The sequence below is a fragment of the Elaeis guineensis genome, chromosome 10 (assembly GCF_000442705.2).
Source record: "Elaeis guineensis isolate ETL-2024a chromosome 10, EG11, whole genome shotgun sequence".
Taxonomy (NCBI): Eukaryota; Viridiplantae; Streptophyta; class Magnoliopsida; order Arecales; family Arecaceae; genus Elaeis; species Elaeis guineensis.
In genome coordinates this window covers 1538163-1563724 of record NC_026002.2, presented here as the reverse complement: position 1 = coordinate 1563724, position 25562 = coordinate 1538163, and the positions used below count along the sequence as shown (strand labels likewise).

The 25562-nt window shown below is 38.3% G+C and overlaps 2 protein-coding genes and 1 long non-coding RNA gene across 4 annotated transcripts; 2 read left to right on the top strand and 1 right to left on the bottom strand.

Moving 5' to 3' along the window:
• Window positions 1-233: 233 nt before the first annotated feature.
• LOC140852116 (uncharacterized) lies at window positions 234-4985 on the top strand. Of its 2 annotated transcripts, XR_012135044.1 has the most exons (4): window positions 234-816; window positions 911-958; window positions 1971-2401; window positions 4749-4985. It is a non-coding gene; the product is annotated as an uncharacterized lncRNA (long non-coding RNA). The 2 variants fall into 2 exon arrangements; XR_012135043.1 differs by lacking the exon at window positions 4749-4985 and having other exon boundaries at window positions 1971-2966.
• Window positions 4986-6470: 1485 nt separating this feature from the next.
• On the top strand, window positions 6471-7695 carry LOC105053246 (thaumatin-like protein). Its single transcript, XM_010934342.4, has one exon. The coding sequence runs from the start codon at window positions 6713-6715 to the stop codon at window positions 7496-7498; it is 786 nt and encodes a 261-aa protein (XP_010932644.2). The 5' UTR covers window positions 6471-6712; the 3' UTR covers window positions 7499-7695.
• A 4365-nt stretch (window positions 7696-12060) lies between these two features.
• On the bottom strand, window positions 12061-24684 carry LOC105053247 (uncharacterized). The gene is given in 11 exon segments (XM_010934343.4): window positions 12061-13076; window positions 13079-13370; window positions 13466-15232; window positions 15320-15452; window positions 16334-16502; window positions 16675-16770; window positions 19226-19414; window positions 20195-20212; window positions 20215-20451; window positions 20454-21742; window positions 24569-24684. Coding segments are annotated over 10 exon segments (4128 nt in total). The 5' UTR covers window positions 21577-21742; window positions 24569-24684; the 3' UTR covers window positions 12061-12972.
• Window positions 24685-25562: the final 878 nt, after the last annotated feature.

Here is a 25562-nt window from a genome sequence, read left to right as displayed (position 1 = left end):
CTATGGTAAGTCCGTCATCGTTTATTATGTCATGTGTGTGCGTAACCACATAACCATCATAGAGGAATGAATAAACTTTAGAGATATTCGAACAGTTTAGATAAACATCATATAATCACTCAATCATCGCAGGTAGTGATTGACGTACGGAGGGAGAAGGGGTGGGGGGAGGGTAAATAAAAAAAAAAAAAAAAGGAAAGAGGTGGGGGTTGGGGTGCTTCGTGCACGCCAATCACCCCCGGTGGGGGTGAGGTCCTCCATACGCATCAATCACCACCCGTTCGTATACGTGAACTTACCTTAGACTTTCTCTTTTGATTAAACACTCTGGTCAATTCAGTTGCAAAATTTCTAATGTTCTGTTAAGTAATCCAAGATATCAAAATCTTTATCACTGAACGGGTCTTGTGGGTCTTGAAGGTCTTCATTCAGAATTTTGATTTGAAGTCTTTTTATGCTTAAAGTTTTCTGATATTTTAGGATTTCTAGTTCTTCGATTTACTTTTAGCATTTATTTCAGATTGCTCTTTTGTCTGTGATTATGTTGGATGCAAGGAATCCAATTGAATCATTTTTCTCCTTGGACTCTGGGGAATCTAAAGAACTAATCATAATTTTTTTAGCCACCTGTGTTCAGCTTCCAATGGCTAAGCCGCAATGGCCTTCCCACCGCCGTTCCATCGCCTCCTATCGCCGGGGAAAGTTGACGTAGTAACTACATTCATTGGCTTCTTTCGAAAAAAAAAAAAAAGAGGACGTTGAGGGTGGGGGACCAAAAGAGCACAAAAAGTCGAACCATAAAAAAAATGGTTACTGGTATTAACAAATTTGTCTATGTCAATATCAAATTATCAATGCCCTTTTTCATTTTTTTTTATTTTTTTATCTAAGGCTGCATTTATTTTGCCAGCTAGAAACAATGAACGATCCTGCTGATGTACATGATGGCGCCTAAAAGGTAGTTAATTACCCCACCAACTACATCAATAGATTTTGCCCGTCTAAAATCTGCCGGACATTCAGGAGATAAAATGCTTTATATTCACTGTGTCTGCGTGCTTGTTTTTGAGTTAGAGTAACATATTCGGATATGGACGTCTATTTTGATTTGCTTAAAAAAAGGTGCAGAAGACAAAGGGGTACACTCAAACAATGGAATCGAGATTATATTGGAAACCTTACTAACTAAATTTATGAGGTAGAGTGGGCCAGATTAGCGATCTGCGACAGAAGGAAGACCTTATTAAACAAGCTCAAGATTTTATCTATAAAAGCGTGGGTTACCAGATGATATAGAAATCCATCAAGCATCAGAATTGAGCGAGTGATGCACATGATGAAAGCCAAGCACATAAGGAGCACACGCCAATAAGTAGTCTCAGAAACCAGATGTGGTTATCCAAAACATGAACATTATTAATAGTTTTGATGCAGTTCTGTGAGAGCAGTTTCTGCAACAATGGAGATTAAAAAAAGACCAAGACCATTCGGTCATTCGGATGGTTTTTACAATAACTCACAACCTCACTCTAAATTCTATTCATTGAATAATCAATATAAAATTAAATATATACTAGCATAGATTCTTATATACTTTTCTGATTTAAATCTTAATATCTTTGTTGGACGAAAGATTTAAATTCCATAAATCTGATCACAAATACCATAATGAATTCATGATCAGTCCTAAAAAAATTGTTCTGTGGTGTTTTCACGCATGCTCTTCAAGTCCTAACATCTTTGTTGGACTAAAGATTCAAATCCAACTAAATTCAATTATGAATATCATGATGAATCCGTGATTGGCCCCAAGACAATTTGTGTAGTATAATGTTTCCTCATCCATATAGATGTTTTGATATTATTTATAATGATTTAGAATCTTATTCAAAATAAAATTAGCCTTAAGATATTATTTGAGATTCATAATCCATAATCTACTGTATAATCAATGCGGAACCACAACGCAGATCAGCAGGGGTCCTTAATTTTTCAGAAAATACATGATGAAATTAATTGGAGCCGCTGGAGTCGAGACAACATCGAGCTCATTCTCACTGCTTCTGACACGGCAAAAGTTATCATGGCGTCAACGACCTCTATGCGGTGGTCGAGGGAAGGTGACCAGCATCACAAAGTTCTTTCCCAGAATAACTATGGCATGGACTTCCGAGGGACCGTTGGTAGGACAGGATCCAAAATCTCACAAGTTTTTTGCATGGATTACTTCAGGGACCGCTGGTCCTCGCAGCCACCTTGCTTGTCATCGTCTGGCCCCGAGTTTCTTCCCGTTTATAGGAGCTGGATTCTCTTCTACAAGACCAGTTGATTTGGCGAGGATGAGACTGAAAGAACGGTCCAAAGTCTAGCAACCCTTCCAAGCAGTGGGATCGTCAAGGAGGTATGGTTGTTGTCAAACATTTCTTTATACATGGTTGCATGCCTCAGCCATCTTCTGAACCAAACCATTATCGATCAATTAGACTATGTAACCCTACATATAAAATTTCTTTGATCTTTAGAGGAAGCAATTCTACTGCAACATATATATATATATATATATATATATATATAGGACAATGTGTTCATTGCCCAAGAGGCAGTGCATACTTTGTATGAAACCAAGGCACTAAAAATCTGATGCTAGTGAAGATGGACATGGAACGGACCTACCATCATGCTTCATGGCCGTTCTTGCATCAGGTGATGAATTATGGGAGTCTCAAATACGTTAAGTCTCAAAGTCTTTAAGTATTTATTCGGAAGAGTTTTGTTTACCTAAGATGGGTATCCATGCATCATGTCTTTAATATCGGGGTGTTCTTGGAACCTCATTTTTCAAGGGGGTTCTTGGAACGTAGGTGTGGAAGTTGGAAAGTATTCCTCCTCGTATTTAGTTGTTAGAATTATGCTTAAGTTTTTGATGCTGCTCACATATGGATCGAGATGAACTCTTGCTTATTAGAATTCAGGATGGATATGTATTCTAAAAAAAAATATTCAAAAAAAATTTGAATTGGATATGAATAATGATATTGTCAGTCATATATCCGTCTTGATATAATTTAATCTAAATATTTTTTTCAAAATTATAATTATTTTATAATATTTATAAGTAAATTTTTTATCCAATCTAACCTACATGTCTATTTAATCCAATCCGAGCAATGTCTCTATCCAACCCGGCTTGAGACGTACAAAGATATATATAATGGGTATGGTATAAGGTTTTTAATTACAAAGTGGATACGAGTATGGATCAATTTGATCCATATCTGATTTATTACCATCTTTATTATTTGGGATAGGTATATACTTTTCTATCTCATAACCGAAATCAATCAGGATTAGCCACCACCAGAAGATGATGATTATATAGAGCATGCATCATCTATGAGACGGTGGCATTCATGGACCATTTTATTTGATGGCCATCCATCTATAAATAATGGCCATTGAAGATTGTACGATACCCTGTGCAATCTGCACATTGCAGGTCCATGCTCGGTATATATTAGTCTATTTGACAAGGGTAAATCCTTCCATCCAACCCTCTTCTGGTCATGGCTCAAATTGAGCCAAATTGCATCTTACATGAGTGAAACGCTCATTGCCCATTTATTTCGACTCCCAATTAATTGACATCTAGCTACTTTTTAGATGAACATCCATAACATTTAGGTAAACCTAGCCTTGGGTCCATTCCACATTTTGTTAATGGCGTTACTTCTTAGAGATTCACATGACATTTGTTTTATTCTCTGGTTATGTTAATATATATTTTTTACATTAAAGATCTGTTTAGTTAGGAACAAATCATCATGTTTGGTGTGAAACAGAGAAGAAAAGATGATAAAAAAATAATAAATTTTATATTTATTTTTTAAAAAAAATAAAATAAATATCAGATTGATATTTGATAAATTTTCGAATAATCATAATTCATACTTGATAAAAATTTTTTAATAAAATTACTATATAATCATTAAATTTATTTGATATCTTTTCATATTCTTTCATATAAAATTTTTATAAAAAAATTAAGATGAAAATGACATTATATAAAAGACTGTATGATTATGGTTATTATATATAAATTAATTAAAAATAATAATATTATTTTAATATTAAAAAATATTTTATATTGAAAGATACAGTATGTTAGTAAATTTGATCATATTTTTATATATATTTATTTTCAACATAATATTTTTTTTTAATAATATTTTTTTAAAATAATTTTTTTATCAATCGAGTATATTAAAAATTATTTTTTTAAATTTAAAAATTATCAGATCACCTTCTAATACGACACATCCAACCAAACAGATCCAAATGTGTTTAACTGCTAGTAAATGTGCCGTACTCTTATTTAAGCCATGCAACAAACGTACTAAATGCTGATAATAAAGTCGTTAGGGCTTTTTGCGGATTGAAAGCCATAGGTCTAGTCGTGTTGCTCCTTTATTCCAGATGGAGAATGCTGTGAGACGTGGCCTGGACATTGATGCATGTTGTGTTGTGCTGTGCTGGGTAGAATGCATCATGGTGTACATATAAGCAGTTATGGAAATTACTGAAGAAGCATCATTATTTTGGAGATGCAAGTTGGTTGGAAATTATCAACTTCATTAAAATTTTCCCATCAAAACGTATTCTAACGGATACGTTTTGTCTTCTCTCATCAAAATTCGCCATTCATTTTTCTGCTGTAGGGTGCTTTTTTTTTTTTTTTTTTGGCGTGGCAGAGCCCTCCAACACACCCTGTGACATCTTCTTTCAAAATAATATCCCGGAGACTACTGATTCAGAGAGAAGGTCCCCCAAATTATAAATTCATTATGATCGGCCGCACATAAAAAATCATTCAATCTATTAGCTGATTAAATTTTTTATAAAAATATAATAATTATAATAATTATTTTAGATTAGAACCGATAGATAACGATGCAATCCATCAATCCAATTTGTGTTTAATTTTCATAAGCATATTTAGATTTGGATAAAATAGATTCAAGTCGGAGACATTCAATCCATTTAAATTATTTAATTTATTTAATATTTAATTTGGATCAAATCGAATAATCTGTTTAACTTATATAATTCATATAATTTATTTAAAATAAAAAATTAAAAATATATTTAATTTATTTTTTTATATTTAATTTAAAATATTTAATTTATATAATTTAAAATAAATTAAAAAAACTAACCATTTGAGTTTAAACTTAAAAAAATCTATCAACTTGAGTTTCAAGTAAAAATAACTTCTCATTTGAAATATAATTTAAAAGTAACTATCCAAATGAGGATAAAATAATCTAATTATCTTTATAATTATAAAAAAATATCAGTAATATTATATTATTATAAAATTATACTATATTATTATAAAATAATACTATATTGATGTAAAGTAATATTATAATAAAAAATACTATATTAATATAATATAATATTATTTTATTATCAAAAATATTATATTATGATAATATAATATTTTAAAAAAATAAAAAAAATAAAAAATATTTTAAATAAAATAAATAATTATTTTAAATTTATACTTTAAATGAATAGTTATTTTTATCTGTAACTCAAGTGGTAACTATTTTTAAGTTAAAAATATAGATGTAAATTTAATTTTAATTCTTTATATAATTTATTTTTTATTTTAAAAAATAATATAATTTATTTAAATTTATTTATTTTATTTAATCAAATTTAATTTATTTAACAATTAAATCAGATGAATTTTTAAACTATTGAATAAACAGTTCAAATCTGAGCTGGTGAATTGCTGGCTTACCCCTTACTTTAGATGGTTCTTCCTTTCAACATACGTAGGAAATTTCTCGGCAGCTTCACATGGTCGCAAGAAATTTATTGCAGACAAGAAGACAGGCCACGCGGAGAGATTCTCCTGCGGCCCACTGCACACTCATTAACCACGGCAGCGTTAGTGGGTGACAGTGGTCACATGCCCCCGCCCTTTCTCTTTCCATTTCCCGCCTCGATCTCTACACCTCTGTTTTGTCTTCTTATTGACCTCCACACCGCTGCTTCCAGGAGCCGGTTTTGGGCTCCCGCCAGAGCACGAAGCCCAACGACAAGTCGTGTCACGTGAACCCGTCAAAAAAAAAAAAAAAAGTTTTTTTTAATCTTTCACCGTTCAAATATATTTACGGTTCTTCTTTTAATCCGTACCTGACAGTCTGACTCCCGTCAACCCCACCACCTTCCCTCCACAACCATCACCACCTGGCACACACTTTCTCTCTCTCTTTCAGTCACTGTACACATTGCTCATCACGTACCTGGAAGACCTACCACCATCTTCTCTTTTTTTTTTTTTTCCTTCTTTACTCCATGATCTCTCTCTCTCTCTCTCTGTTCATCACGTACTAGAAGACTTACCACCACCACCTCTTTTTTCCTCACTCCATAAATCATAATCTCTCTCTCTCCCCTCCCTCGGACCCTCGCTCTCTTGTGCTCCCTCTTTTTCTACTCCCAAGAAGAAACGAAAGAGTGAGAACAAACAGTGCACTCCACTCCATCTCCTCGCTCCTCTACTTCTCTACTAGCTACATTATTATAATATTATATACTTTATTTAACGTCAGAGTCGAGGTACAGAACGTTCAAGCTTCTCTTTCTCTTTTCCCTGCGCTCCGCAACACCAAGAGTGAGTGAGAGAGCAAGAGAGAGAGAGATGGACACCATGTTGCTGCTCCGCTTGTCCGGTTTGCTGCTGCTGCTGCTGCTTCTACCGGCGGCATTGTTGTCGGAGGCAGCGACGCTGGCGCTGTACAACCGGTGCCGGGAGACGGTGTGGCCCGGCATCCAGCCCAGCGCTGGGAAGGCCATCCTCGCCCGCGGCGGCTTCCGCCTCCTCCCCAACCAGGCTTACTCCATCCGCCTCCCCACCGCTTGGTCCGGCCGCGTCTGGGGCCGTCAGGGCTGTAGCTTCGACCCCGCCACCAGCCGCGGCCGCTGCGCCACCGGTGACTGCGGCGGCAACCTCTTCTGCAACGGTATCGGCGGTTCTCCCCCTGCTACCCTCGCCGAGGTCACCCTCGGCCAGGGTCAGGCCCAGGACTTCTACGACGTCAGCCTCGTGGACGGCTACAACCTCGGCATTTCCATGACGCCGTTCCGAGGGAAAAGATCCGCTGGCGCCGGCGGTGGTGGTCGGTGCGCGGCGGCGGGGTGCGTGAGCGATCTGAACGCGGTGTGTCCGGCGGGGCTGGCGGTGAGAGACGGGGGGCAAGGGGGGAGGGTGGTGGGGTGCAAGAGCGCGTGTTCGGCGTTCGGTTCGCCGAGATACTGCTGCACGGGGAGCTACGGGGGGCCGCAGCAGTGCAAGCCCACGTCCTACTCTCGGCTGTTCAAGGCGGCGTGCCCTCGGGCTTACTCCTACGCCTACGACGACGCCACCAGCATCCTCACCTGCTCTCCGGGCGTCAGCTACCTCGTCACCTTCTGTCCCCACCACTGATTCGTTTCAACATCAACCCATCACTACCTCACGCTGTTTGTTGCTGCTGTTGTGATGCATTGCCTCATCTTATTACTTCATACATATAGTTGGTACTACTAGGAGCTACTATAGCTAGTTGCAGGGTTAGGAATATATTGTACTACTTTTCATGGATCTTATGATATCTAGTCTATCACTGGTGGACACTCTTTGTTAATTTATTTCTATGTATGCTTTCAGCTGATGCTTGTATCTCGTGTTTGGATTTGGATTTTGGGTGGTGTTGGAAGTCAAAGGAGGGACCATGTTGCCCTTTAGTTTTTGGAGAAGGTAGTTGATGGAAGTTGATTGATAAAATGATGTGTCCCGGAGGAAAAGGGGAATGAGAAATGGATCAAAAAGAACGGTAGAAATAACGATAATGAGTTTATTGTCTATGAAATCGAAGAAATTTTTGGAACTAAAGAGATATATGTCAACTAGCTTCCAACGTTTTCGAGAAGGGGAAAAAGGCTGCTCATTTTCTCTGGAATTTATATGAATTATTCCTTGATTTCTTGTCGCATTTTTTTCTTGCTTGTTCAAGCATCATTTTCTGTCATATGGATCTAAGGCAGTTTCTTGAGAATGTAATTAAAGCGTATAGTATCGTCTCATCTTTTATGTTTTGCTTTTTTTTAAAAAAAATTCATAAAAAGGTGCGCTGCTGTTTTTTTTTTTTTTTTTTTTTGCGTTTTTTATAAAGTCTTTGATGGCTGGAACAGTGTTTTTTGTGGAAATAAAATTAATTTGGGTTCAGAGCGATATCGGGTGTCAAATGCTGCTTCAGCAGACGTTGGATCTAAAAGTTGATTTATTACCTAAGCGAGTCTTCCTCCTGTAGACAAGGTCTACCCTCAAAATTTATCGAGTCCTGGCAATCTTTGTTTGTTCAGATCCATCTTGTTCTTCTGTTTACCCTCCAAATAAATCTTGGGAGTAAGCTGGGCTAAATGAGTACGTACGTGGTACCATCGCTGGTAACAGTAAGTTCTTGCAACAACTTATCATGTTCCACCAATTCAAGGTGGCGAAATTTACACACCAATGCGGATGAGTGGTTGCACTCTCCTAAAGGTGGTAGGTTGTGTCTACCCATGTTGGGTGGTTAATAGGGAAGTGTATGCACCCACTGAAATTGTGGGATCCAAGCCAATAATAAGATGATTTCGAGTTTGTCAAACAAGTCCAATCAGAATAGTTCGAGCTAGACTGCTAATGAAGCTCTAGTTGATGCCCAATTAAGCATATATATATATATATATATATATATATGAAAGTTTCAAGCAAGGTTTGCCATCCGGATCTTTAGAAATCAAGGAGACAGCATTTATGACAAGGAAGATGTCTGGGGTTAACTTATTTCATATTTTCTTCTCAAAAAAGTTAGAAGCTTAGATATCTATTCATCAGTAGTGTCGTAACGGGTATAGAAATTGCAAATTTCAGCTCTCGGGTGGAACAAAGCTATTTTCCAAGAGAGCACAGTCTCTATTCAATGTTGCATAATATGCTCAAATTCTCGCCAACTTCTTATTGCTTATCATGGTCTTTAACAGAATTTTATAACAGATTAGAAGCAAAAAAAAAAAAAAAACTCAACGGAATTGGATTCCAACGATGATTTCAGTAGAAACCAAAGATTATCCTCAAGAGTTCAAAGGCAAGTTACCCCGAACAAAATATAAAATAATGTTAGTGGTCGATCAAGGGTATATATGGAGATTTGTCGGGTCCCGAAAACCCTAATGTGGCTACAAGGTGGAGATTAAGGTGGCTATCAAAAAACACACACAAAACACGAACTAAACAACCTAGGCTACTGCCTTTGGAGAAAGGACAACCAAAGTCTTCCTTTACTGCAATACACATTATTACGCCACACTGTTACAAATGGTGACATAGCCCTCCTTCTGTAGGCAATGGTGAAATGGTTGTTACCAACAATATTAAAAGAACTAATGCAATAGGAATTTAAAACTTAAAATTTCAAGAAATTGATGATAATAATCTCTAACTTGTATCAGCGTCAAGAAAGTTAAAACTTCGATCTGTGGCTCCTCCCAATGGCTACATCCCTCTGGTTAGCGACTAGAGATTCTGGATTCAAGTCTTGGATGGTCCATTCCAAATATTTGAGACTGGGTAATTATAGTGAAAGTGGAAAGCTACGTCTTCTTATTTATTCCTCCAGCTTCAGCTGGACTTCAATTCATAACATTACAATATGTCAGCTTGATATAACTTCAAGTCCGAAGCTATTAACTTCGTTCTCTTAACGTAATCAGAAGAGAAAACTTTGTTCTCAAGTTGAAAGCTCTAATGAAGCCAGTCTCAAGTGAATACTAAGAGGTTTCACCTCTCCAATTTAGCAGAAAAGGATGGTGGAGATAACATACCACATCAAGAAATAGAGTGAGGAAGAGAGGCTCATGTACCTTCAGTTTTAGGGCCAGATCGAGGCCTACCAACTTAGCGCCGATCGGGGTGAGGCCCAAAGACTGCAATGCTGCAATGAGAAATTTTTTATGCACTGCGGGTGGTGTAGAAAATCTGACGTAGAATGCACCGTCTCGTCCGATTGATCCACGTAGTCATCACTTTTCAACGCGCATTTAATGCTTATAGATCGATTTTTTATTTAAAAATTTTGTATGATGAAAATATCCATCTTTTGAAAAAAATTATGATATCCTATGACGTAATATAGCCCAGAATATCATAATATGATCTAAGATATCATAATATGATAGGGACATTTTTGTCCAATTACTTTCCAACATATATTTAATGCTTGCAAATTATCTTTTTCGTTTGAAAATTTTAAATGACGAAAATATCCTTATTTTTTAGAAAAAATTATGATATCCTGTGCATATTATGGATGCAGGATGTCATAATATGGACATAGAATGTCATAATTTTTTCAAAGAGCAGAGATATTTTTTTTATACAATTTTTAAATAAAAAAACTAATCTGCAAGTATTAAATGTACGTTGAAAAGTGATGACTACGTGAACCAATCAGACGAGACAGTGCCCGACACCCGTGGTGCACAAAAAATTTCGCATACTTCAGTATGTATAGATATGTATGTATATATATGTGTGTGTGTATGTATGTATGTATATGAGATAACTTGTAGAATATGTATTCGAAGGGAAAATATTTTTTCGTCAAAATCATAAAATCAATCTGCTGAAGCCCTTCTTTGGAAATTAAATTTTAACTGTCATGATAACAAATTGATCAATGAGCTAGAGGTAGCAGGTGCAACAGCAATTCAAGCAACTCCTCCAGTGGAGCTTCAGGAGCTAGATGTAGGGGCGGCAATTGGATCGGATCGAACAAGATACGGGATAGATTGGATACATGATAAATTAAAAATCTATCGGTTCAAATCTAATTTGTTTATCAAACAGATCAAATGTTCACATCCATACTCGATTATTTTATTAAATAGATAATCTAGCTCAATAATGGATGGAAATAAGCTAAACAGATCAAATGGTTGAGCATTACCACCCTTGGCTGGGTGTGGTAGGTGAGGTTGGTGGCACCGTATGTCTGGTCCTTTGCAGCAGTCAATGCCATCCAACCTAATACAAGAAGGTCAAGCTCCTTCCGGTAGATATTCTAAAGAAACGAAACCTACAACGGTTATCAATGTCAGCATTAACATTGGCATCATGAGGAATGGTGGGAAGGGCTTTATATTCAATTTCTCCTACGTACGGCTCCTGAATCAGAAAGCAGAGTCATCTCATCCAAACCAGAATTGAAGTGAGTTAAAATATCAATAATGAAAACATGGAATAGGGAAGAAACAATTACTTCTTCATCAGTGATTCTTTCCAACATTTTTCATCAAATGCGTTGGATAATGAACAGGGGAGGAACAATAACTTCATCAGTGTCTCTTTCCTCCCCGTTTCATCACATGCCTTGGATAAGGTTCTTGTTTTCCCTTTGACTTGGTGAAAAATATGCAAAATAATTCATAAAATGCCCTATTCATCTGCAGTCAATAAGTATGGATCCAAGTTGGGATGTAGGATGAGGGGGTTGCTGTAGTTAAGGCCAGTTTAAACTGCAGTCACATATGAACACGAATCCTAAAGAGAAGGCAACTTGTGGTATTCAAAAATTAACTCGAGGGACTGGCTGTAAATTAGATAAAAAGAGTGACATTTTTCTTCATCATTTGTTGTTGGTGGCGGCCACTTGCTTTTTCACCACTTTATGTCTTTGTATGCAAACGGGAATGCGTCCGTGGGGCGGCTTGTCTGCACAAAATTTTTAACCGACAGATTTTTAAATAAGGAGGTGCACTCACCTTTATATGCCAAAGTCGGCCTAAAAATGAGTCTTAGATGCCCAATTTATAAAAGATTTCTTTTCTCACAAGTCAAAATGCATGTTTGGTTTTGTGTCTCTTCTCAAGTCGTCTTTCTTTTCCACAAGAATTCCCTAAACCTGCACCATCAAACCTGGAATAAGCCGCAAACTCGTCTTTATCAGCAAAGAAAGGCATATAAGAAAATAAAAGAATTAACTCTTTTCCATGGATGTTACTCTGTGTTACAAAATAAGGTGATGTGCTGATAGCCTCTTTCCAAGCAACGTACATTTAATTCAATATCCTCAACAAAGTACACAAATGTCGATTGTTCTTGAGGCTTCTTTTGCGCATTCACCCTTCTGAAAGCCAGTGAGATCGCTCTATAAGATGAGTCCAAGGATCCATTAACATCAGACGCATCTGTTAAGTCCATCCCGACAATTTGTGGGGCATGGCCTCTGTTTCAAACACATACAGATAAACAAGAAGTTAAAGCCTTAGGTGCAGGTATGACAGTAACTAGCAAGTGGTGTCAAATGTCTAGGTCTCCACGCAAGCTCTACTGAAGTTAATGGAGTTCTTGCCTGCCCTTTGAGTAGTCTTCAAGCCTTCAAAGTTCCTGGAGCTCTTCCTGCCGCTTGAAGTTGAGCTAGGCATTTGATCCAAATGGGAACTCTTCAAAATCTTGCCCTCCAAACACAACCTGTGAACAGAAGTCCCCACAAACATGGAGCATAAAGTACTACTCTTGGCTGAATGTTTCCAATATTGCAGCTTCTGATTTCTCACCCAGTCAGCTTTCCAAAACACACAGCAGCTCCTCAATCCAAGCATCCTCAAGACCCGAGACATCTTTAACGATGGTTCTCAAGTAATCCTGGCTGCCCTTCCTCCTCATGATTATTATAGCTGCAGGTGTTTCAAGGTCAGCACCCCAATCTATCGGGGCATGTCAGCAGTCAGAAAGGCCTTCTTTTCCACTGCACAAATGCCCGAGTAATCTCTTTGTGGCTTCCACATGAATTGAGCTTCACTGACATGTTAGTGCCAGTTGATTAAATGGATTTGCACAAAGCCCCAGATATGAAAGTTTGCTAACGTCAATCTCTCCTAGTAGATCCAGAAGAATTCACTTTGCCTCTTAGCAATGCCATACTGCAAAGCATCTTGAGACCTGTCACCCGACCGCCCCAAATCATCCAGAGAACATTCTACTTGAGATTCCTATAGCTACCATTCCTTGGAAGATGTATGTTTGCCTTCTCTTCGTCTTCAGATGGTGTGCCGGACTTGGGCTCTGGGAGCATCTCTAGATGTCTCTGCCTCCCACCAGATCTCGAGCTCCTCATGTTATTCGAGGAAACTTTTGGAGTGCTGGCAGACCCCTTCAGAACCAAGAGTTCTTTAGGGATGCTATCCATGCCCATGAAACATTTCCTTTCCTTAGCATCTGCAATCAATGCAGCCCAGTCATCTGACTGCATGAGAGCATTTGCATTGCCCACAACCTGGAAGAAGAATTTTAACGCTACATCAATTTTATATCCTTCCTTTCATATTGATACTTAACTAGAGAGAGAGAGAGAGAGAGAGCAAAGCATACCCATAATGCCCTCCTAGCTCGAGTAAGGGCAACATTCATGCGGCGGATGTCAGCAACAAATCCAACACTATGTTTTGAGGCACGCACACAGGACATGATAATTACATCACGTTCCTGGCCCTGGAATGCATCGACAGTGTTGATGTAGATATCCTTTCCATCCTCAGAGTTCAGAACTTCCTCAAATTCTCGTTGGAGACACTTCAGCTGCAGCTTGTATGGTGTAATTATGCCAACCGTGACTTTTTTGCCACCACCGGCTTTCAGAAACTTCTGAAGATGCTCATATAACCGCAGAGAGAACTGTGCTTCATGAATATTCTGGTACGAGACTGATCCCCCTCTGTGGGACTCCCGTCCATGCATGACATCATAAAAGATGTAAGGCTGCAACAAGGGGTCCTTGTAGTACATTTCATCAGGAAGGTTGGCTACACTCTCGCTGTCCATCAGACGCCCTTGATAGAAGTATCTAGATGGAAAATCACGGATCTGAGAGTGCATTCTATACTGCACAGACAATAACATTGTAGGGCAACCTGCTTGTTGAAATCTCTCAAAAAGGCTTCTACTATACAACAAGGTTCCAGCTGCTTTACTAATGACCGTTGCAGGGAGTTGCTGGGGATCACCAACCAGAACACATCTTGCTGCACCCAGTGAGAGGGGAGGCAGGACTGCTACCTCACTGGCCTGGGCTGCCTCATCAATAACTACCATATCAAAGCCATGACTGAGACGAGAGAATAACTTGCGACCACTGCTTGACAATGTAGTGAAAACAATTTCAGCTTCATTAGCAAAACTTGCTTCAAGGCTGGATCGTGCATCTTCCATGTTAAAGCTGCTTCCAGCACGAAACCTGCTTTCTAAAATAAGAAGGCGTGACATCTCGACCAAAACTTTATCTCTGCCCTCTACTGCTGCAGCAAGGTTCTGAAGTAGTACATCACGACCATGATCCCGGGCAGCAAGAACATCAGGATCAACACCAACAGATCCTTGGGATCGACCTGCTGCAGCTGCAACGTTAAGTTCTCTCTGAAGATGAGCAATCTCTTGTGAGAACTGCTGTTCACGACTTTTCAGCTGATACAACCAGCAAATAATCTCATCACGACACTTAAGCAAAAGCTGTTCAGTTCTTCGCTCAACAGAAACTGCCTGAGCTCCACGGGTTTGTGAATCCACTCCAACACGAGCAACATCAGGACGGTAGACCTTCATCTCCCCATCGATGAAGCCACGGTCAAGGACACGTGCCAGCAGCTCGTCTGTGGCAGCATTTGAAGGAGCACAGACAAGCATTCTAGGCTTAGGGCAAAGCTTTGGCAGAGTCCGGAAGAGGTTCTGGTCCATACACTGCAAAACTTCGTCAATTGATCCGGTACCAACACACTCAGAATTACTCTCGCTAGTTTGCTTGTAGCTCTCTGGAGCAAGTTTCTTGAGCAAAGCAGTGTAGTAATGCTGATATTGGACAAGATGAATAACATTTAACATGCCCCACACTGTGTGTGTCTTCCCAGTTCCAGGAGGGCCTTGAACAAGAGTGAAAGGCCATGGATCTTGCCTTTTTGCCACTCCACCACTTGTGCCTGCAGCTGTGTGCATTGCAGCCCACTGTATAGCAGCCAACTGAGGACCATTAAAAGTCCTGTGAAGATGATCAACAAAATTCTGGGTGAAACAGTCAGGCATGGCAGGGGGCTGCTCTTCGCACTTGGGGAAGTGTTCTGGACTAGGCTTCAGAATAGCAGTTTGCATCTGTATAACAAAATATCATCAGCACTACTCATACAAGAAATACAGGTAAAAAGGTACTTCTCCATTAATTAGAACATTATAAGTCACCTGCAAGTTAAGACGGCGAAATGCATGAAGAGCAATGTATTCACGCTGAGTAGTTGCAAGGGACCCGAGAACAGTTAAATACCAAATGCCCCTTGGTTGAAGCTTCCTTAGAATATGATCATCATCCACCTTGCTGAAAGTTAAAAGTGGAGTAAAATACAATATCATATTAGTCTCATGTGAAACAATGCAATGAACAAATACATGGGGTAGCAAGAATATCTAATAGGTCCGGTGGCATTGAAGAAGTTTAAGCTATTTTGATAGGAAAAAAAATCACATCACTCAACCCAAACAAGAACAAGCCAGCTTTTGTCATTGAAAAAAAAAAAAGAAAAGAAAAAGAAAAGCAAAAGCCCTATTCACATTTTTGGAAAAAGAAACACCAACCCTCTTCCTCTGACCTAGATCTGATCCCACATAAACTCATGTACAGTTTTACATCAGCCTTCACTTTCATCTATCAACATCTTAGAGTTACATGTATGTGACCCAGATATGTCAGAGGAAGCATTACTTTGTTCTGCCACTAGCTAAAGGCAAATACTGTGCTAAGATAATATAGCCCTGAATATAACAACAAAGATCTAGAGAGGCGGAAAAAAAGGTTCCCGCCGATGGTGGTCAAAGGAACACTAATACAAGAGTATCGTTGAGTCTGTCATTTCGCTGACCAGATGGAGAGTCTACTCAGCAATGAAACAACGATACAAAAACAATAATCAAACTCCTCAGCGATTTCAAAATTATCAAAAACATTTGGTAAATCAAATTTAACATATTGACCCACCCACGCCAAATTTAAATCTGACCCAGTACATTTCTACATGTTAAATCAAAATGCCAATGTGGAATATCATAAATTATTCAAATAATGACAACACTCAACATATTGCTTGCTAATCAAACATCAGCCTGATGAATTACAATATAACAGTTCAGTATGCAGTGTTTATCGAGCACATAAGCTGGTCTCTGAGCATGCCCACGTTATGAAAGTTAAAAACATATTACCTACTAGAATCATATGAATCCCCAACATAAAAATGAAGAATTGCCCCAGGAGGATCACGCGTGTCAATAGGTATATGTCGCCTAACAGTACCGACAACCCGTCCAGTAACCTCCGATTCAACATCATCATCAATTGCACCGGAATTAATACTTCTCTTATTAGATCTGGCTGTTTGCACAAACACAAGCACAAAACTGTAAACTATGGAAAGTTCAACCTAACCAAAAGAAAGAGCATAGTGCACCGTGCACCATTCAGTTTAACAAAAGAAACATCGTAGGTGCAAGCAAAATGGATTGATCCACCAAAATAACAAATACATATAGGCTGAACTGCAAACCTGTACCAGGCCGAGGGGTTGATACAACAGCAACATCACCTTCCTTGAAAGTCCATTTGCAATCATGCACTGGAAGAACTATGACATCATACCATCCTGGACTTAAAAATGGGAGATGGCATTAGGTTACTGGACATGAACAGCAGACCCTACGAATTAGTTTTTGAAACTTCAAGAGTATCAATAGAATATCTATAATTGGAAAAGAACCTTATGGTTACCAATGACAATAAAACTAGATGTTGGAAATAACAACACAAGCCAGCACAGTGTAAAAAAATAATAGCACACTACAAAGATTTCAGGTTGATAAATCAACTGCTTCCAACTAGCACCAAGAATTAAGAATCAAGACTAATGAATGTTTAGACGTAAAACTAGTTTACCAGTCAGCACTCCCTTGAAGGAATGAAAATTATTCAGCCAGCCACTGCAGCAGCAAGTATTGTTCCTTTGCAGAACATATACTTTCAAAGATATCACTAGCTAGCTTGACCTGCTCAAAACAGGCGCATTAGCTTTCAACCAAGTATTGCAGTACCGTGCAGAAACTCAGTGCTTAATCCAACTCCTTCATGTACCCTTCATATGGTCCAGTTCCAGGCACAACAGCAATACCACCATAAAGGAATACTCAGAATCCAACAAAATCAGCATATGATGCATTGCTTAAAAGAAAAACCCCTTCATGTAACAATCAACTGGTAGTTGCTCTGAGCACCAGCAAATGCAACAGGGAAAATGCCTCCTCCAATGAAGGTTGACTTATTAGAAAAGAACAAATCATCATTAAAAAAGGGTTGTTAATCTCTATATCCCTACAGAATTCAAATATTGCAAATACAAATCAACCAAATCATCCCACCAGTCCACCAGACTACCAAGGTTGAATCTTAGAGTCCTAAGGACCTCCAAGGTCCAATCTAAGCCTTCACCAAATCACTCAAGCAGAAGTCTAAAGAGTTTTCATTACATTTTGATTCCCAGAAGATCCGCAAGCATTCAGCATAAGATCATATAATGCCCTTTGCAATCATATTAGAGACTTTTAGTACGACACAAGTCCTCAACTAAGAATGATATTAGTTTCAATAATTGGGTTTATATTACAATTATGACAGTACGGTAACTCAAGCACACAAGTTACTGGAATGGCATGACATATCCAGTCGTGAAATGCTGGACAAGACTTCAAAGCCAACATCTACTCTGACGTAAATGCTACTTGTAACACCAACGCAATAATACATTCTAAACAAATTTCATTCTAACATACTATATACAGCCTCTTAATACCTCCTCACATCAACCCAATACTACCTACCAATAACAGGACATTCCCAACCCCATATAAGCAATATTTTCAGTTTGCAAAACCACCCTGCGATAACTGCCATGATTCTTTTGAAATGGTAGTAGAGGTAACTAAATTTATAAAAAAAATAAAGAGAAGGCATCGTTGATCCTTAGGAGCCCAAAAATCTGAAAAAACACTTGGTTTTGCAGGTAATAAAACCATTAGCACTCATGTCTCTCTGCATCTCCATAAACTACGGGAAACACTAGCATTTCTAGAGGAACCAACTGGCCCTCCATATTTTTGCAGAAAGGGGTGGCAACAGCAAAGAATCATCAACCAAAACCAATTGATTAAAATAACCTAAGTGTCTGATTTACAAGATTCCTAAAGTTTAAATCCATTCTACAGTCAAATCACATTTCTAGGAAGTATGTCGAATGCACACGTCCACAATTCCCATCAAAAGATCCATACAATATATTCTAATACAAATTCTCCTCCTACTGAATTAGCCACAGACTTGAACCACCTCAGCTGGATGTATGCAAGTAAAAGAGCATATGGATTCCAAACTCATTGGTATTGGCATCTGAAAAAAGTGAAAAGAAAATACTAACCATTAACACTCCAATAATTTTAGTACCGTTACAAACTATTGTTTCTACCTTCTACCCTTCTTTCCCCTCGAAAATTGTAAAAGAGATGGCCCACCTCCAAAAGCAAAGAGCAATCAAAAATCAGCAAAAACCCATTTATGGTTTCATTTCTATTAAAAGCAACTTCCATATTTTCATGTTGATATAAAAGAATCCCCCTCGATAGATTGGACAACACTGTTGGCAAATATTAAGTTACCTCTAAAGTATTTCCCCACCCAATAACCAAAATAAGTTCTCCAAAAGGTTCGCATAGTCATGGATCTAACATGGGTAACAAAATTTGAAAAACTGTGAGCTAAAGGAATGCAAGTACTTTTTCTGAGCATCAATACCATTAAAGTTTTACAAGCCCAACATTATAGATAAGCACACAATAATCAAGAAGCTAAAGAACCACCTAAACATATAGCAAGAAAGCTAAACAACATTTTTATCAAGTGATAAGTCATATTGCTTAAACTTGTTTCTTTATTTTTTAGATTAGCATCTATAAATTCAAACTGCAATCTACTATCTGATTGTTACAATCCTAGATCACTCCTAAAGAAAAATAAGATAATAAACCCTAAAATAACAAAATCAAGATCTTTACCTCTTTCCCGTCTTTCCACAGTTTTTACACGAACCATTATATGTGCATCCCTGGCTACAGTCTCTGTAAGCTCCTCATAGGTGCTGTAAAGCTGTGCTCGGCATTCCTCGAAGAGCAAGGGCTCAAAAACTCTCACATACTCCTCAACAGACTCAAAGCGTCCAGGCACACACTGAAGTTCCGTCTCCTCTGATAATTGCCAGATGCTTGTGTTATATTCAAAATAGCAACAACACAAATGACAATGTAATAAAACTAAGAACAAGTACAAGACAAGAAATCACAAAGTTGGCAATTAAAACACACAGAAATCCCTCGGATAAGGTATAGGTTATGGGTAATTGCCAGGCTTTAAACAAGAGACCTCACAGTATCTTGACATAGCATACACGTCTAGTCGGTAATCAGTTACCAACCAACAAACAAAGGCATGACAACTCTGTAGTTTAATGGCTGGTTGCATAATCTAATATGTTACTAGCCTAAGTGTACTATCAAATCTCAAACAAATGTCAAGTTTAGAGCCGATCGTCTCCCAAAAAAAATAAATAAATAAATATCTTCCTACCTACAAGGATGCTTCAATTGAACTGGCCATAGAAGCGGTTTCCCTTTTATTGCATGCAAAAACATTTGTGTAAAATTGGTAGATTCAAAACCACTCCATATAATACTCAACGACCTCTTTGCCTGTGCACATCCCGTTGATGTTGGCTACAGAACAAGTGTAGCTGATACTCCACCCATCAAACAAATACGTGTCAATATATTAATTAAATGAAACATTCAAAATCCTAATCCACTCCTCAGCTCTTCTTTCCCCCTTATCACATGCACATGTTGTTCACAGCATGATGCATGTATTCAGGATTTTGAATTGTTCACCAAAAGAATTCAGGTGCAAACAACTAATATATAAAGAAATATACTCACAGTACAACATATAATTAGCAAAGGAATGTTCCAAACCTGGATGATGCCAGAATTCTCATTCGTCACCTCCCTCAGAAGCCGCTCCACTGATGTATCTTGGTACTGTGTGTTGTTTGAAGTCTGCTTCTTAGAAGGAAGATGTTTTTTGTTTCCCAATTTCTGATCTGAAATGCTCTGACCTGTGACACAAGGTTTTCGTGATGACATGGTTGGGTTCTTATACTGCCTGGAGTCTACAGCCTGCTTCCATGAAGCCTGTCTTGGAACGGGTGGTAAGTAAGATTCTGAAGAAAATCATTGTTGTTCATCTTCTTAGAGCGAGATATCGACCCTGGATTAACATCACCATTAGATTCAGCCTTTTGGTCACTTGACTCCAGAGGGTTACTTCCTTCACTGCATGCTATGTCTGATTGCTTCTGATCCTTGGTTATGGGCTGACTCCTGTCCACAGCCCTCTCAACACCAGCAGGGCTAGCACGAGGCATGTCTTTCACAGTACGAGTAATAATAGGTGTTGGAAAAGAAGTTTGCCGCCTAGGTGTTGAAGTTTTCATAGGACCAGCTTGCTTAGCATCCTCCACATTAATAAAAACAGTCTGCCTGCCTCTTTTCTTACCTAACATTGCCTCCTTGTGCTCATCAAGCTTTGGCCTCTTTGCAGGATTATTTGCAAATCTCAATGCATAACTGGCTTCAACTCCTTTGACCTCTTTGGGCTTTGCAATTGAAGAAGGTTCTTCCAAGCCTTCTGCCAGTACATTTCCTTTAGCATTACAGTCTGCAGTTCTGTTATTCTCTAATCCTGATGGGTCATGAACTTTTGCATCTTTAAAAGCATCTCCAACTTCATTATTGCTAGGTCTAAGGAGATTAGAATCATTGCAACTATTCTCATCAGCCTTAACAGATACAGGATTACTTTCTTCAGTTGCTTTTTGCATCTGTGCAAGTTCAGTCTTAACATCCTCATGCTTACTGCTAACATTGCTTCCGACTGCCTCAACAGTGCCCTCCATATCAGACCATTCCCCTTCTTCCCTTTCAACAGCTTGAGCATCCTGATTACCTGAAGACACCAACAGTGAAAACTTGTTATCGTCGCTATGACTTGTAGCCATTGATGTTGATGCTTGGTTGGCATTTGAATCATCTGCCTTCTGTTTGGAGTCATCCCTTGAGTTATGTTGGTCTTTGTTCCTTACAAAAGGCTGGAAACCTGAACCTGAAGAAGCATGTGTGAATGCATGGTTATTAACCATCCGCTGGCAACCTTCTGATGGTGGAAAAAAGCTTGAGGTGTGAGGATTTGGAATAGGAACAGACTTCCGGGGCTGGAAAAGGACACAATCATTCTCATCTTCCTCTTCAGCTGGGAGTTCATTAAGGTCAAATAGTGGCCTTCCACGACACCCCATTTCATGTGTAAATGCATATAAATTGACAATTATGTTTTAATATCCACAATAATCTTCTGGAATTTCCTTCAGATGGAAAGATCTACGTCATGTCAATGCTAATGATCAATGGTCATAACCTGTACGAAAACTTCCACTGGACTTCCCGGGCAATTGGTTTCTGCGACTTTAATTCAGAATGATAAAAATTATAAAGTGCTAGCAGTATAGAAGAAGTTTAATAAATTAGAGACAACATCAAAACAAAATCTAAAGCTGCAAATTTGAACAAAAGGTGGGTACAAAAGTGTAAACAAGCAAGGATGGACAGAGTAAGAACATAGGCAATCATTTAAAACAAAGATATCCCTCTTTGACTAGACATACACTTAAAATCAAGTTCGTCGATGAAAAAGAAAAATACAAAGCGTATCATAACTATCACAGCTTGCATGTATTTGTTAGTCTACAACAAGGTTTGCCATACTAGTGCATACCGGCCTGTAACGGGTGCACCATACCATACCAGTAATGAACTGAGACTCGGCATGCTGACCGACCCCCATACCAAGTGTACTAATACTGTATCCACATGGCACTAGTACAGGGTCTAGTATTGAGATGGTGAACCTTGGTCCACGAGTTTAATTTTTTAATCTTCCATCTCATAAACTAGAGAAAGGAGATAAATCTAACCACTCTCCAACTTGAACCAACCAAGATTATTTGGTTTCTATCCAAATTCTATATTTTATAAGGAAATCTGTATAGCTACTGGCAAATTTTAATTGTAAAACTCTGATCACCACATGACATGAGTTGCAAAATAGAAAAATAGTAAACCCTTAAGTTCTTGCAGCATTAAAATGGCACCTCCAAGCAAAGAATAATTTCAATGATAGGGTCTTTAAGACAGTTACCACATAAATCAAAAAATTATAGCGACGCAGGTTCATCAGATAAACGGTGGATCTCACCCCTGAAATAGAGATTTCCCATTATCTGACAGCTTTAGTCTCAGAGAATTGAATCAGATGTGTCTTCTTGGTTTATTGACAAAGAATACCTCTTGGATGAGTAGCATTGGTAGACACTAACAAATTGTAAGTAGAGATGCAGATGAAATAAAAAAAGATAACAGTCAACAATTAAAGTTACACATTCTAAGCATGTGATGTGTATAGCACCTCATAAGTCAGAATACATACACATATACCACTAAATACCCCTTGAAAACCTAACTCAAAGAGACGCTAATGGTACAACTGGATTTACTAAAAGACTTGAGAACTGAGTGAATGCTCAACAAATGAACTCCATGTGTCTGTAGTTATCATTCAGCACTAATTTACATCACATGAATGGGTGTTATATTAATTCACACATACACATCACTAGATGCCTATCAAAACCCTATCATAAATAGAACTACTGCCATCAGCACAGTATTGTTTGCAAAAGGACTTAAGAACTGAGTGAACATTTTTACTCCATATATCTGTAGTTCTTCAGCATCAACGTACAACATATAATGGGTGTTATATTATATTCCTACTCCATAATTCATCATCACAACCATCACAAAATTGCAGAATACGTCCATAAATCCAGTCAGTTATAGGCTTTCTTTAAGATACACTAGTATGGGAATGACACAACATGGTGAATCACTAATCTCACTCATCTGTTTTACATTTACTGAGGATTGCAAATTTGATTCACAACAGCAGATGCTCTTAAAAGAATTCTACATATCCATACAATGAAGGCATCATTTATTTAGAAACCCAGAAGATCGCTACTTTATCACTTGTTATAGTGTTAAATCACAGCATGATTGTGCTACAACACTTCCAAAGATAAAGCAACGGAAAAACATAGTAGTATAATGTATGTCAGAAAGCAACTGTTACATCTTAAGTAGGATACTGCTAGTACCGGGGAAAAAAATAAGCTGCTAGTTAAACATGTAGTCCTCTTTAGTACTATTCATTGAAAATTACTTCTATAAATAATTTAAATGCAAAGGAAACACAACGGCGACTGTATCCACGACCCTGAATGCATAACTTGGACATTATAAACAACCATAAATCTACATAATTTTCTAATCAATATTTACAGTAAACATAAACTACGTTGATGCATAACGACATCAAACTCAAAAAGTCAAACACCAAGCATCACTAGCTCAGCACCTCTTAGTCTTACCATATTCTACCTCAAATAATGCACAAGATCTATTTTATGAAAATAATCTCCACCTTAATCCACCATACCAAGCAACCCTAACCCAAGAAATCACCATTGTCTTATACACTCAATTCAATTAATTTAGAAAAAACTATATTTTATTCATTTTTGGTTCTCACTCAACATCAAGAATTTTACGGATGAGATTGCAGATTTACTTTTATCCAATGATACCCATTTGATTATCAAAATAATAGCAAAAGTCCACCAGCACGTCTCACTGACACCACATTCTGCCACAAATCATGCACATGATCTGTTCGATGGAACTAATCACCCACCTTCATCTACCATTCCAACTTCCGATATACCCACAACTGGGCGCCCTGACACCAAATAATCCTAATCCACGCAATCAGCCGCACCTGCTACCACGCTCGATCCAATCAAGAATAACACTATTTCAACATTTGTTAGGCACTCCTATTGTCCATTTCCAATAGTTTCACACCAAAGCAGGCAAATTTACTCTTATCCGATTACACCCATTTCGTCCCGCACATCGGATGATGAGATCATGGATACCGAAGGCCGATCACAACGATCAGATAACAGATACGAGGCTTCCGAGCCACAAATCAATCGCAAAAACTCAATTTTCACGTCGATTTTTAGGGTTTATCAGAAAGTCAGCATCCAAGCATGAAAAATTGAAAAAACATAAGACGAACCCACGGGTATCACGGAGATTAAGAAAGAACGGAATCTAGGGTTTGTGATGAAGAAGAAAAAACCTAAGATGAAGGAGAGGAGATCTCACCCAAATGGAACGAAAAGCGCAGGAGACAGAACGGGAAGAAGGTGAGACCGAGGCAGCCGCTTCACTGACGGAGAGATCTCTTCTTAGCCTTCTCTCTTCTCAGAAGTTGTAATGGGGCACAAAGAGGGAGGAGGGGCTGATACTTATAGACGGCTCGCTAACCAAAAACAAGCGCTGGGCACGTGAGGTGCACGTGATAATAAATGGACGGCTGTGATTACACCCACAGTTTCTTACTCTATTAATGGTGCATGTTACACGTGTTCTCCCTATCATCTTGATGCACACCCCCCGACCCCTTCACATTAAAAGGAAGTAATAGTGCCAAAGAAATAAAGAGTGAATCCTGTTAAAAAAGAGTGCAGCTATCAAAACAATTTGGCGTAACCGTTAAAAAATATTTGTATAGAGGAAAAAAATATATCTCTAGCCCCTGGTTGACTGCGATTAATAGTGCGGATCTGTTGACCAAAAAATTAACTCGAGGCCCTCAGGTTTGATACCCAACTTCTTTAAGTCCCTGTTTTGTGAATACAAATAAGAACGAAATGACCATCACATCAGAGTTGGAGGTTTCGGATTGTATCTTTCACATGAAAAAAATGATTGACCTTCTTTTGTGATATCAATTATTAAATTATATCTTACACAGCTCTCAAAGCATTTTAAATTCTCTCTTTCATATGCCTTTATATATCTTATAGCAGCTAATGCAAGATCCAACGGCACACATTCTGAAAAATGATGAACTGTTCTTTCTCATAAAAGATACAACCTGAACTTAGGTTGAAAATAGATCTCTCTTGAATGTCATTAGATTTAATTGTGATGATTGGTGTAAAGGATCTAAGATTTTTTTATTATTATTCATGGGGGCAATATCGTCATCTTGCGAATCAAATATGTCGGTGTTGGTACAGCATATGGCAAAGATAGCAATCACATCTAACAGGATATCTAGTTGGAATAAAAAAAAAAGACCATGTGTAAAGCT

Coding starts and splice junctions, on each gene's coding strand:
- LOC105053246 (XM_010934342.4), top strand. CDS start 6,713: ATGGACACCATGTTGCTGCTCCGCTTGTCCGGTTTGCTGCTGCTGCTG.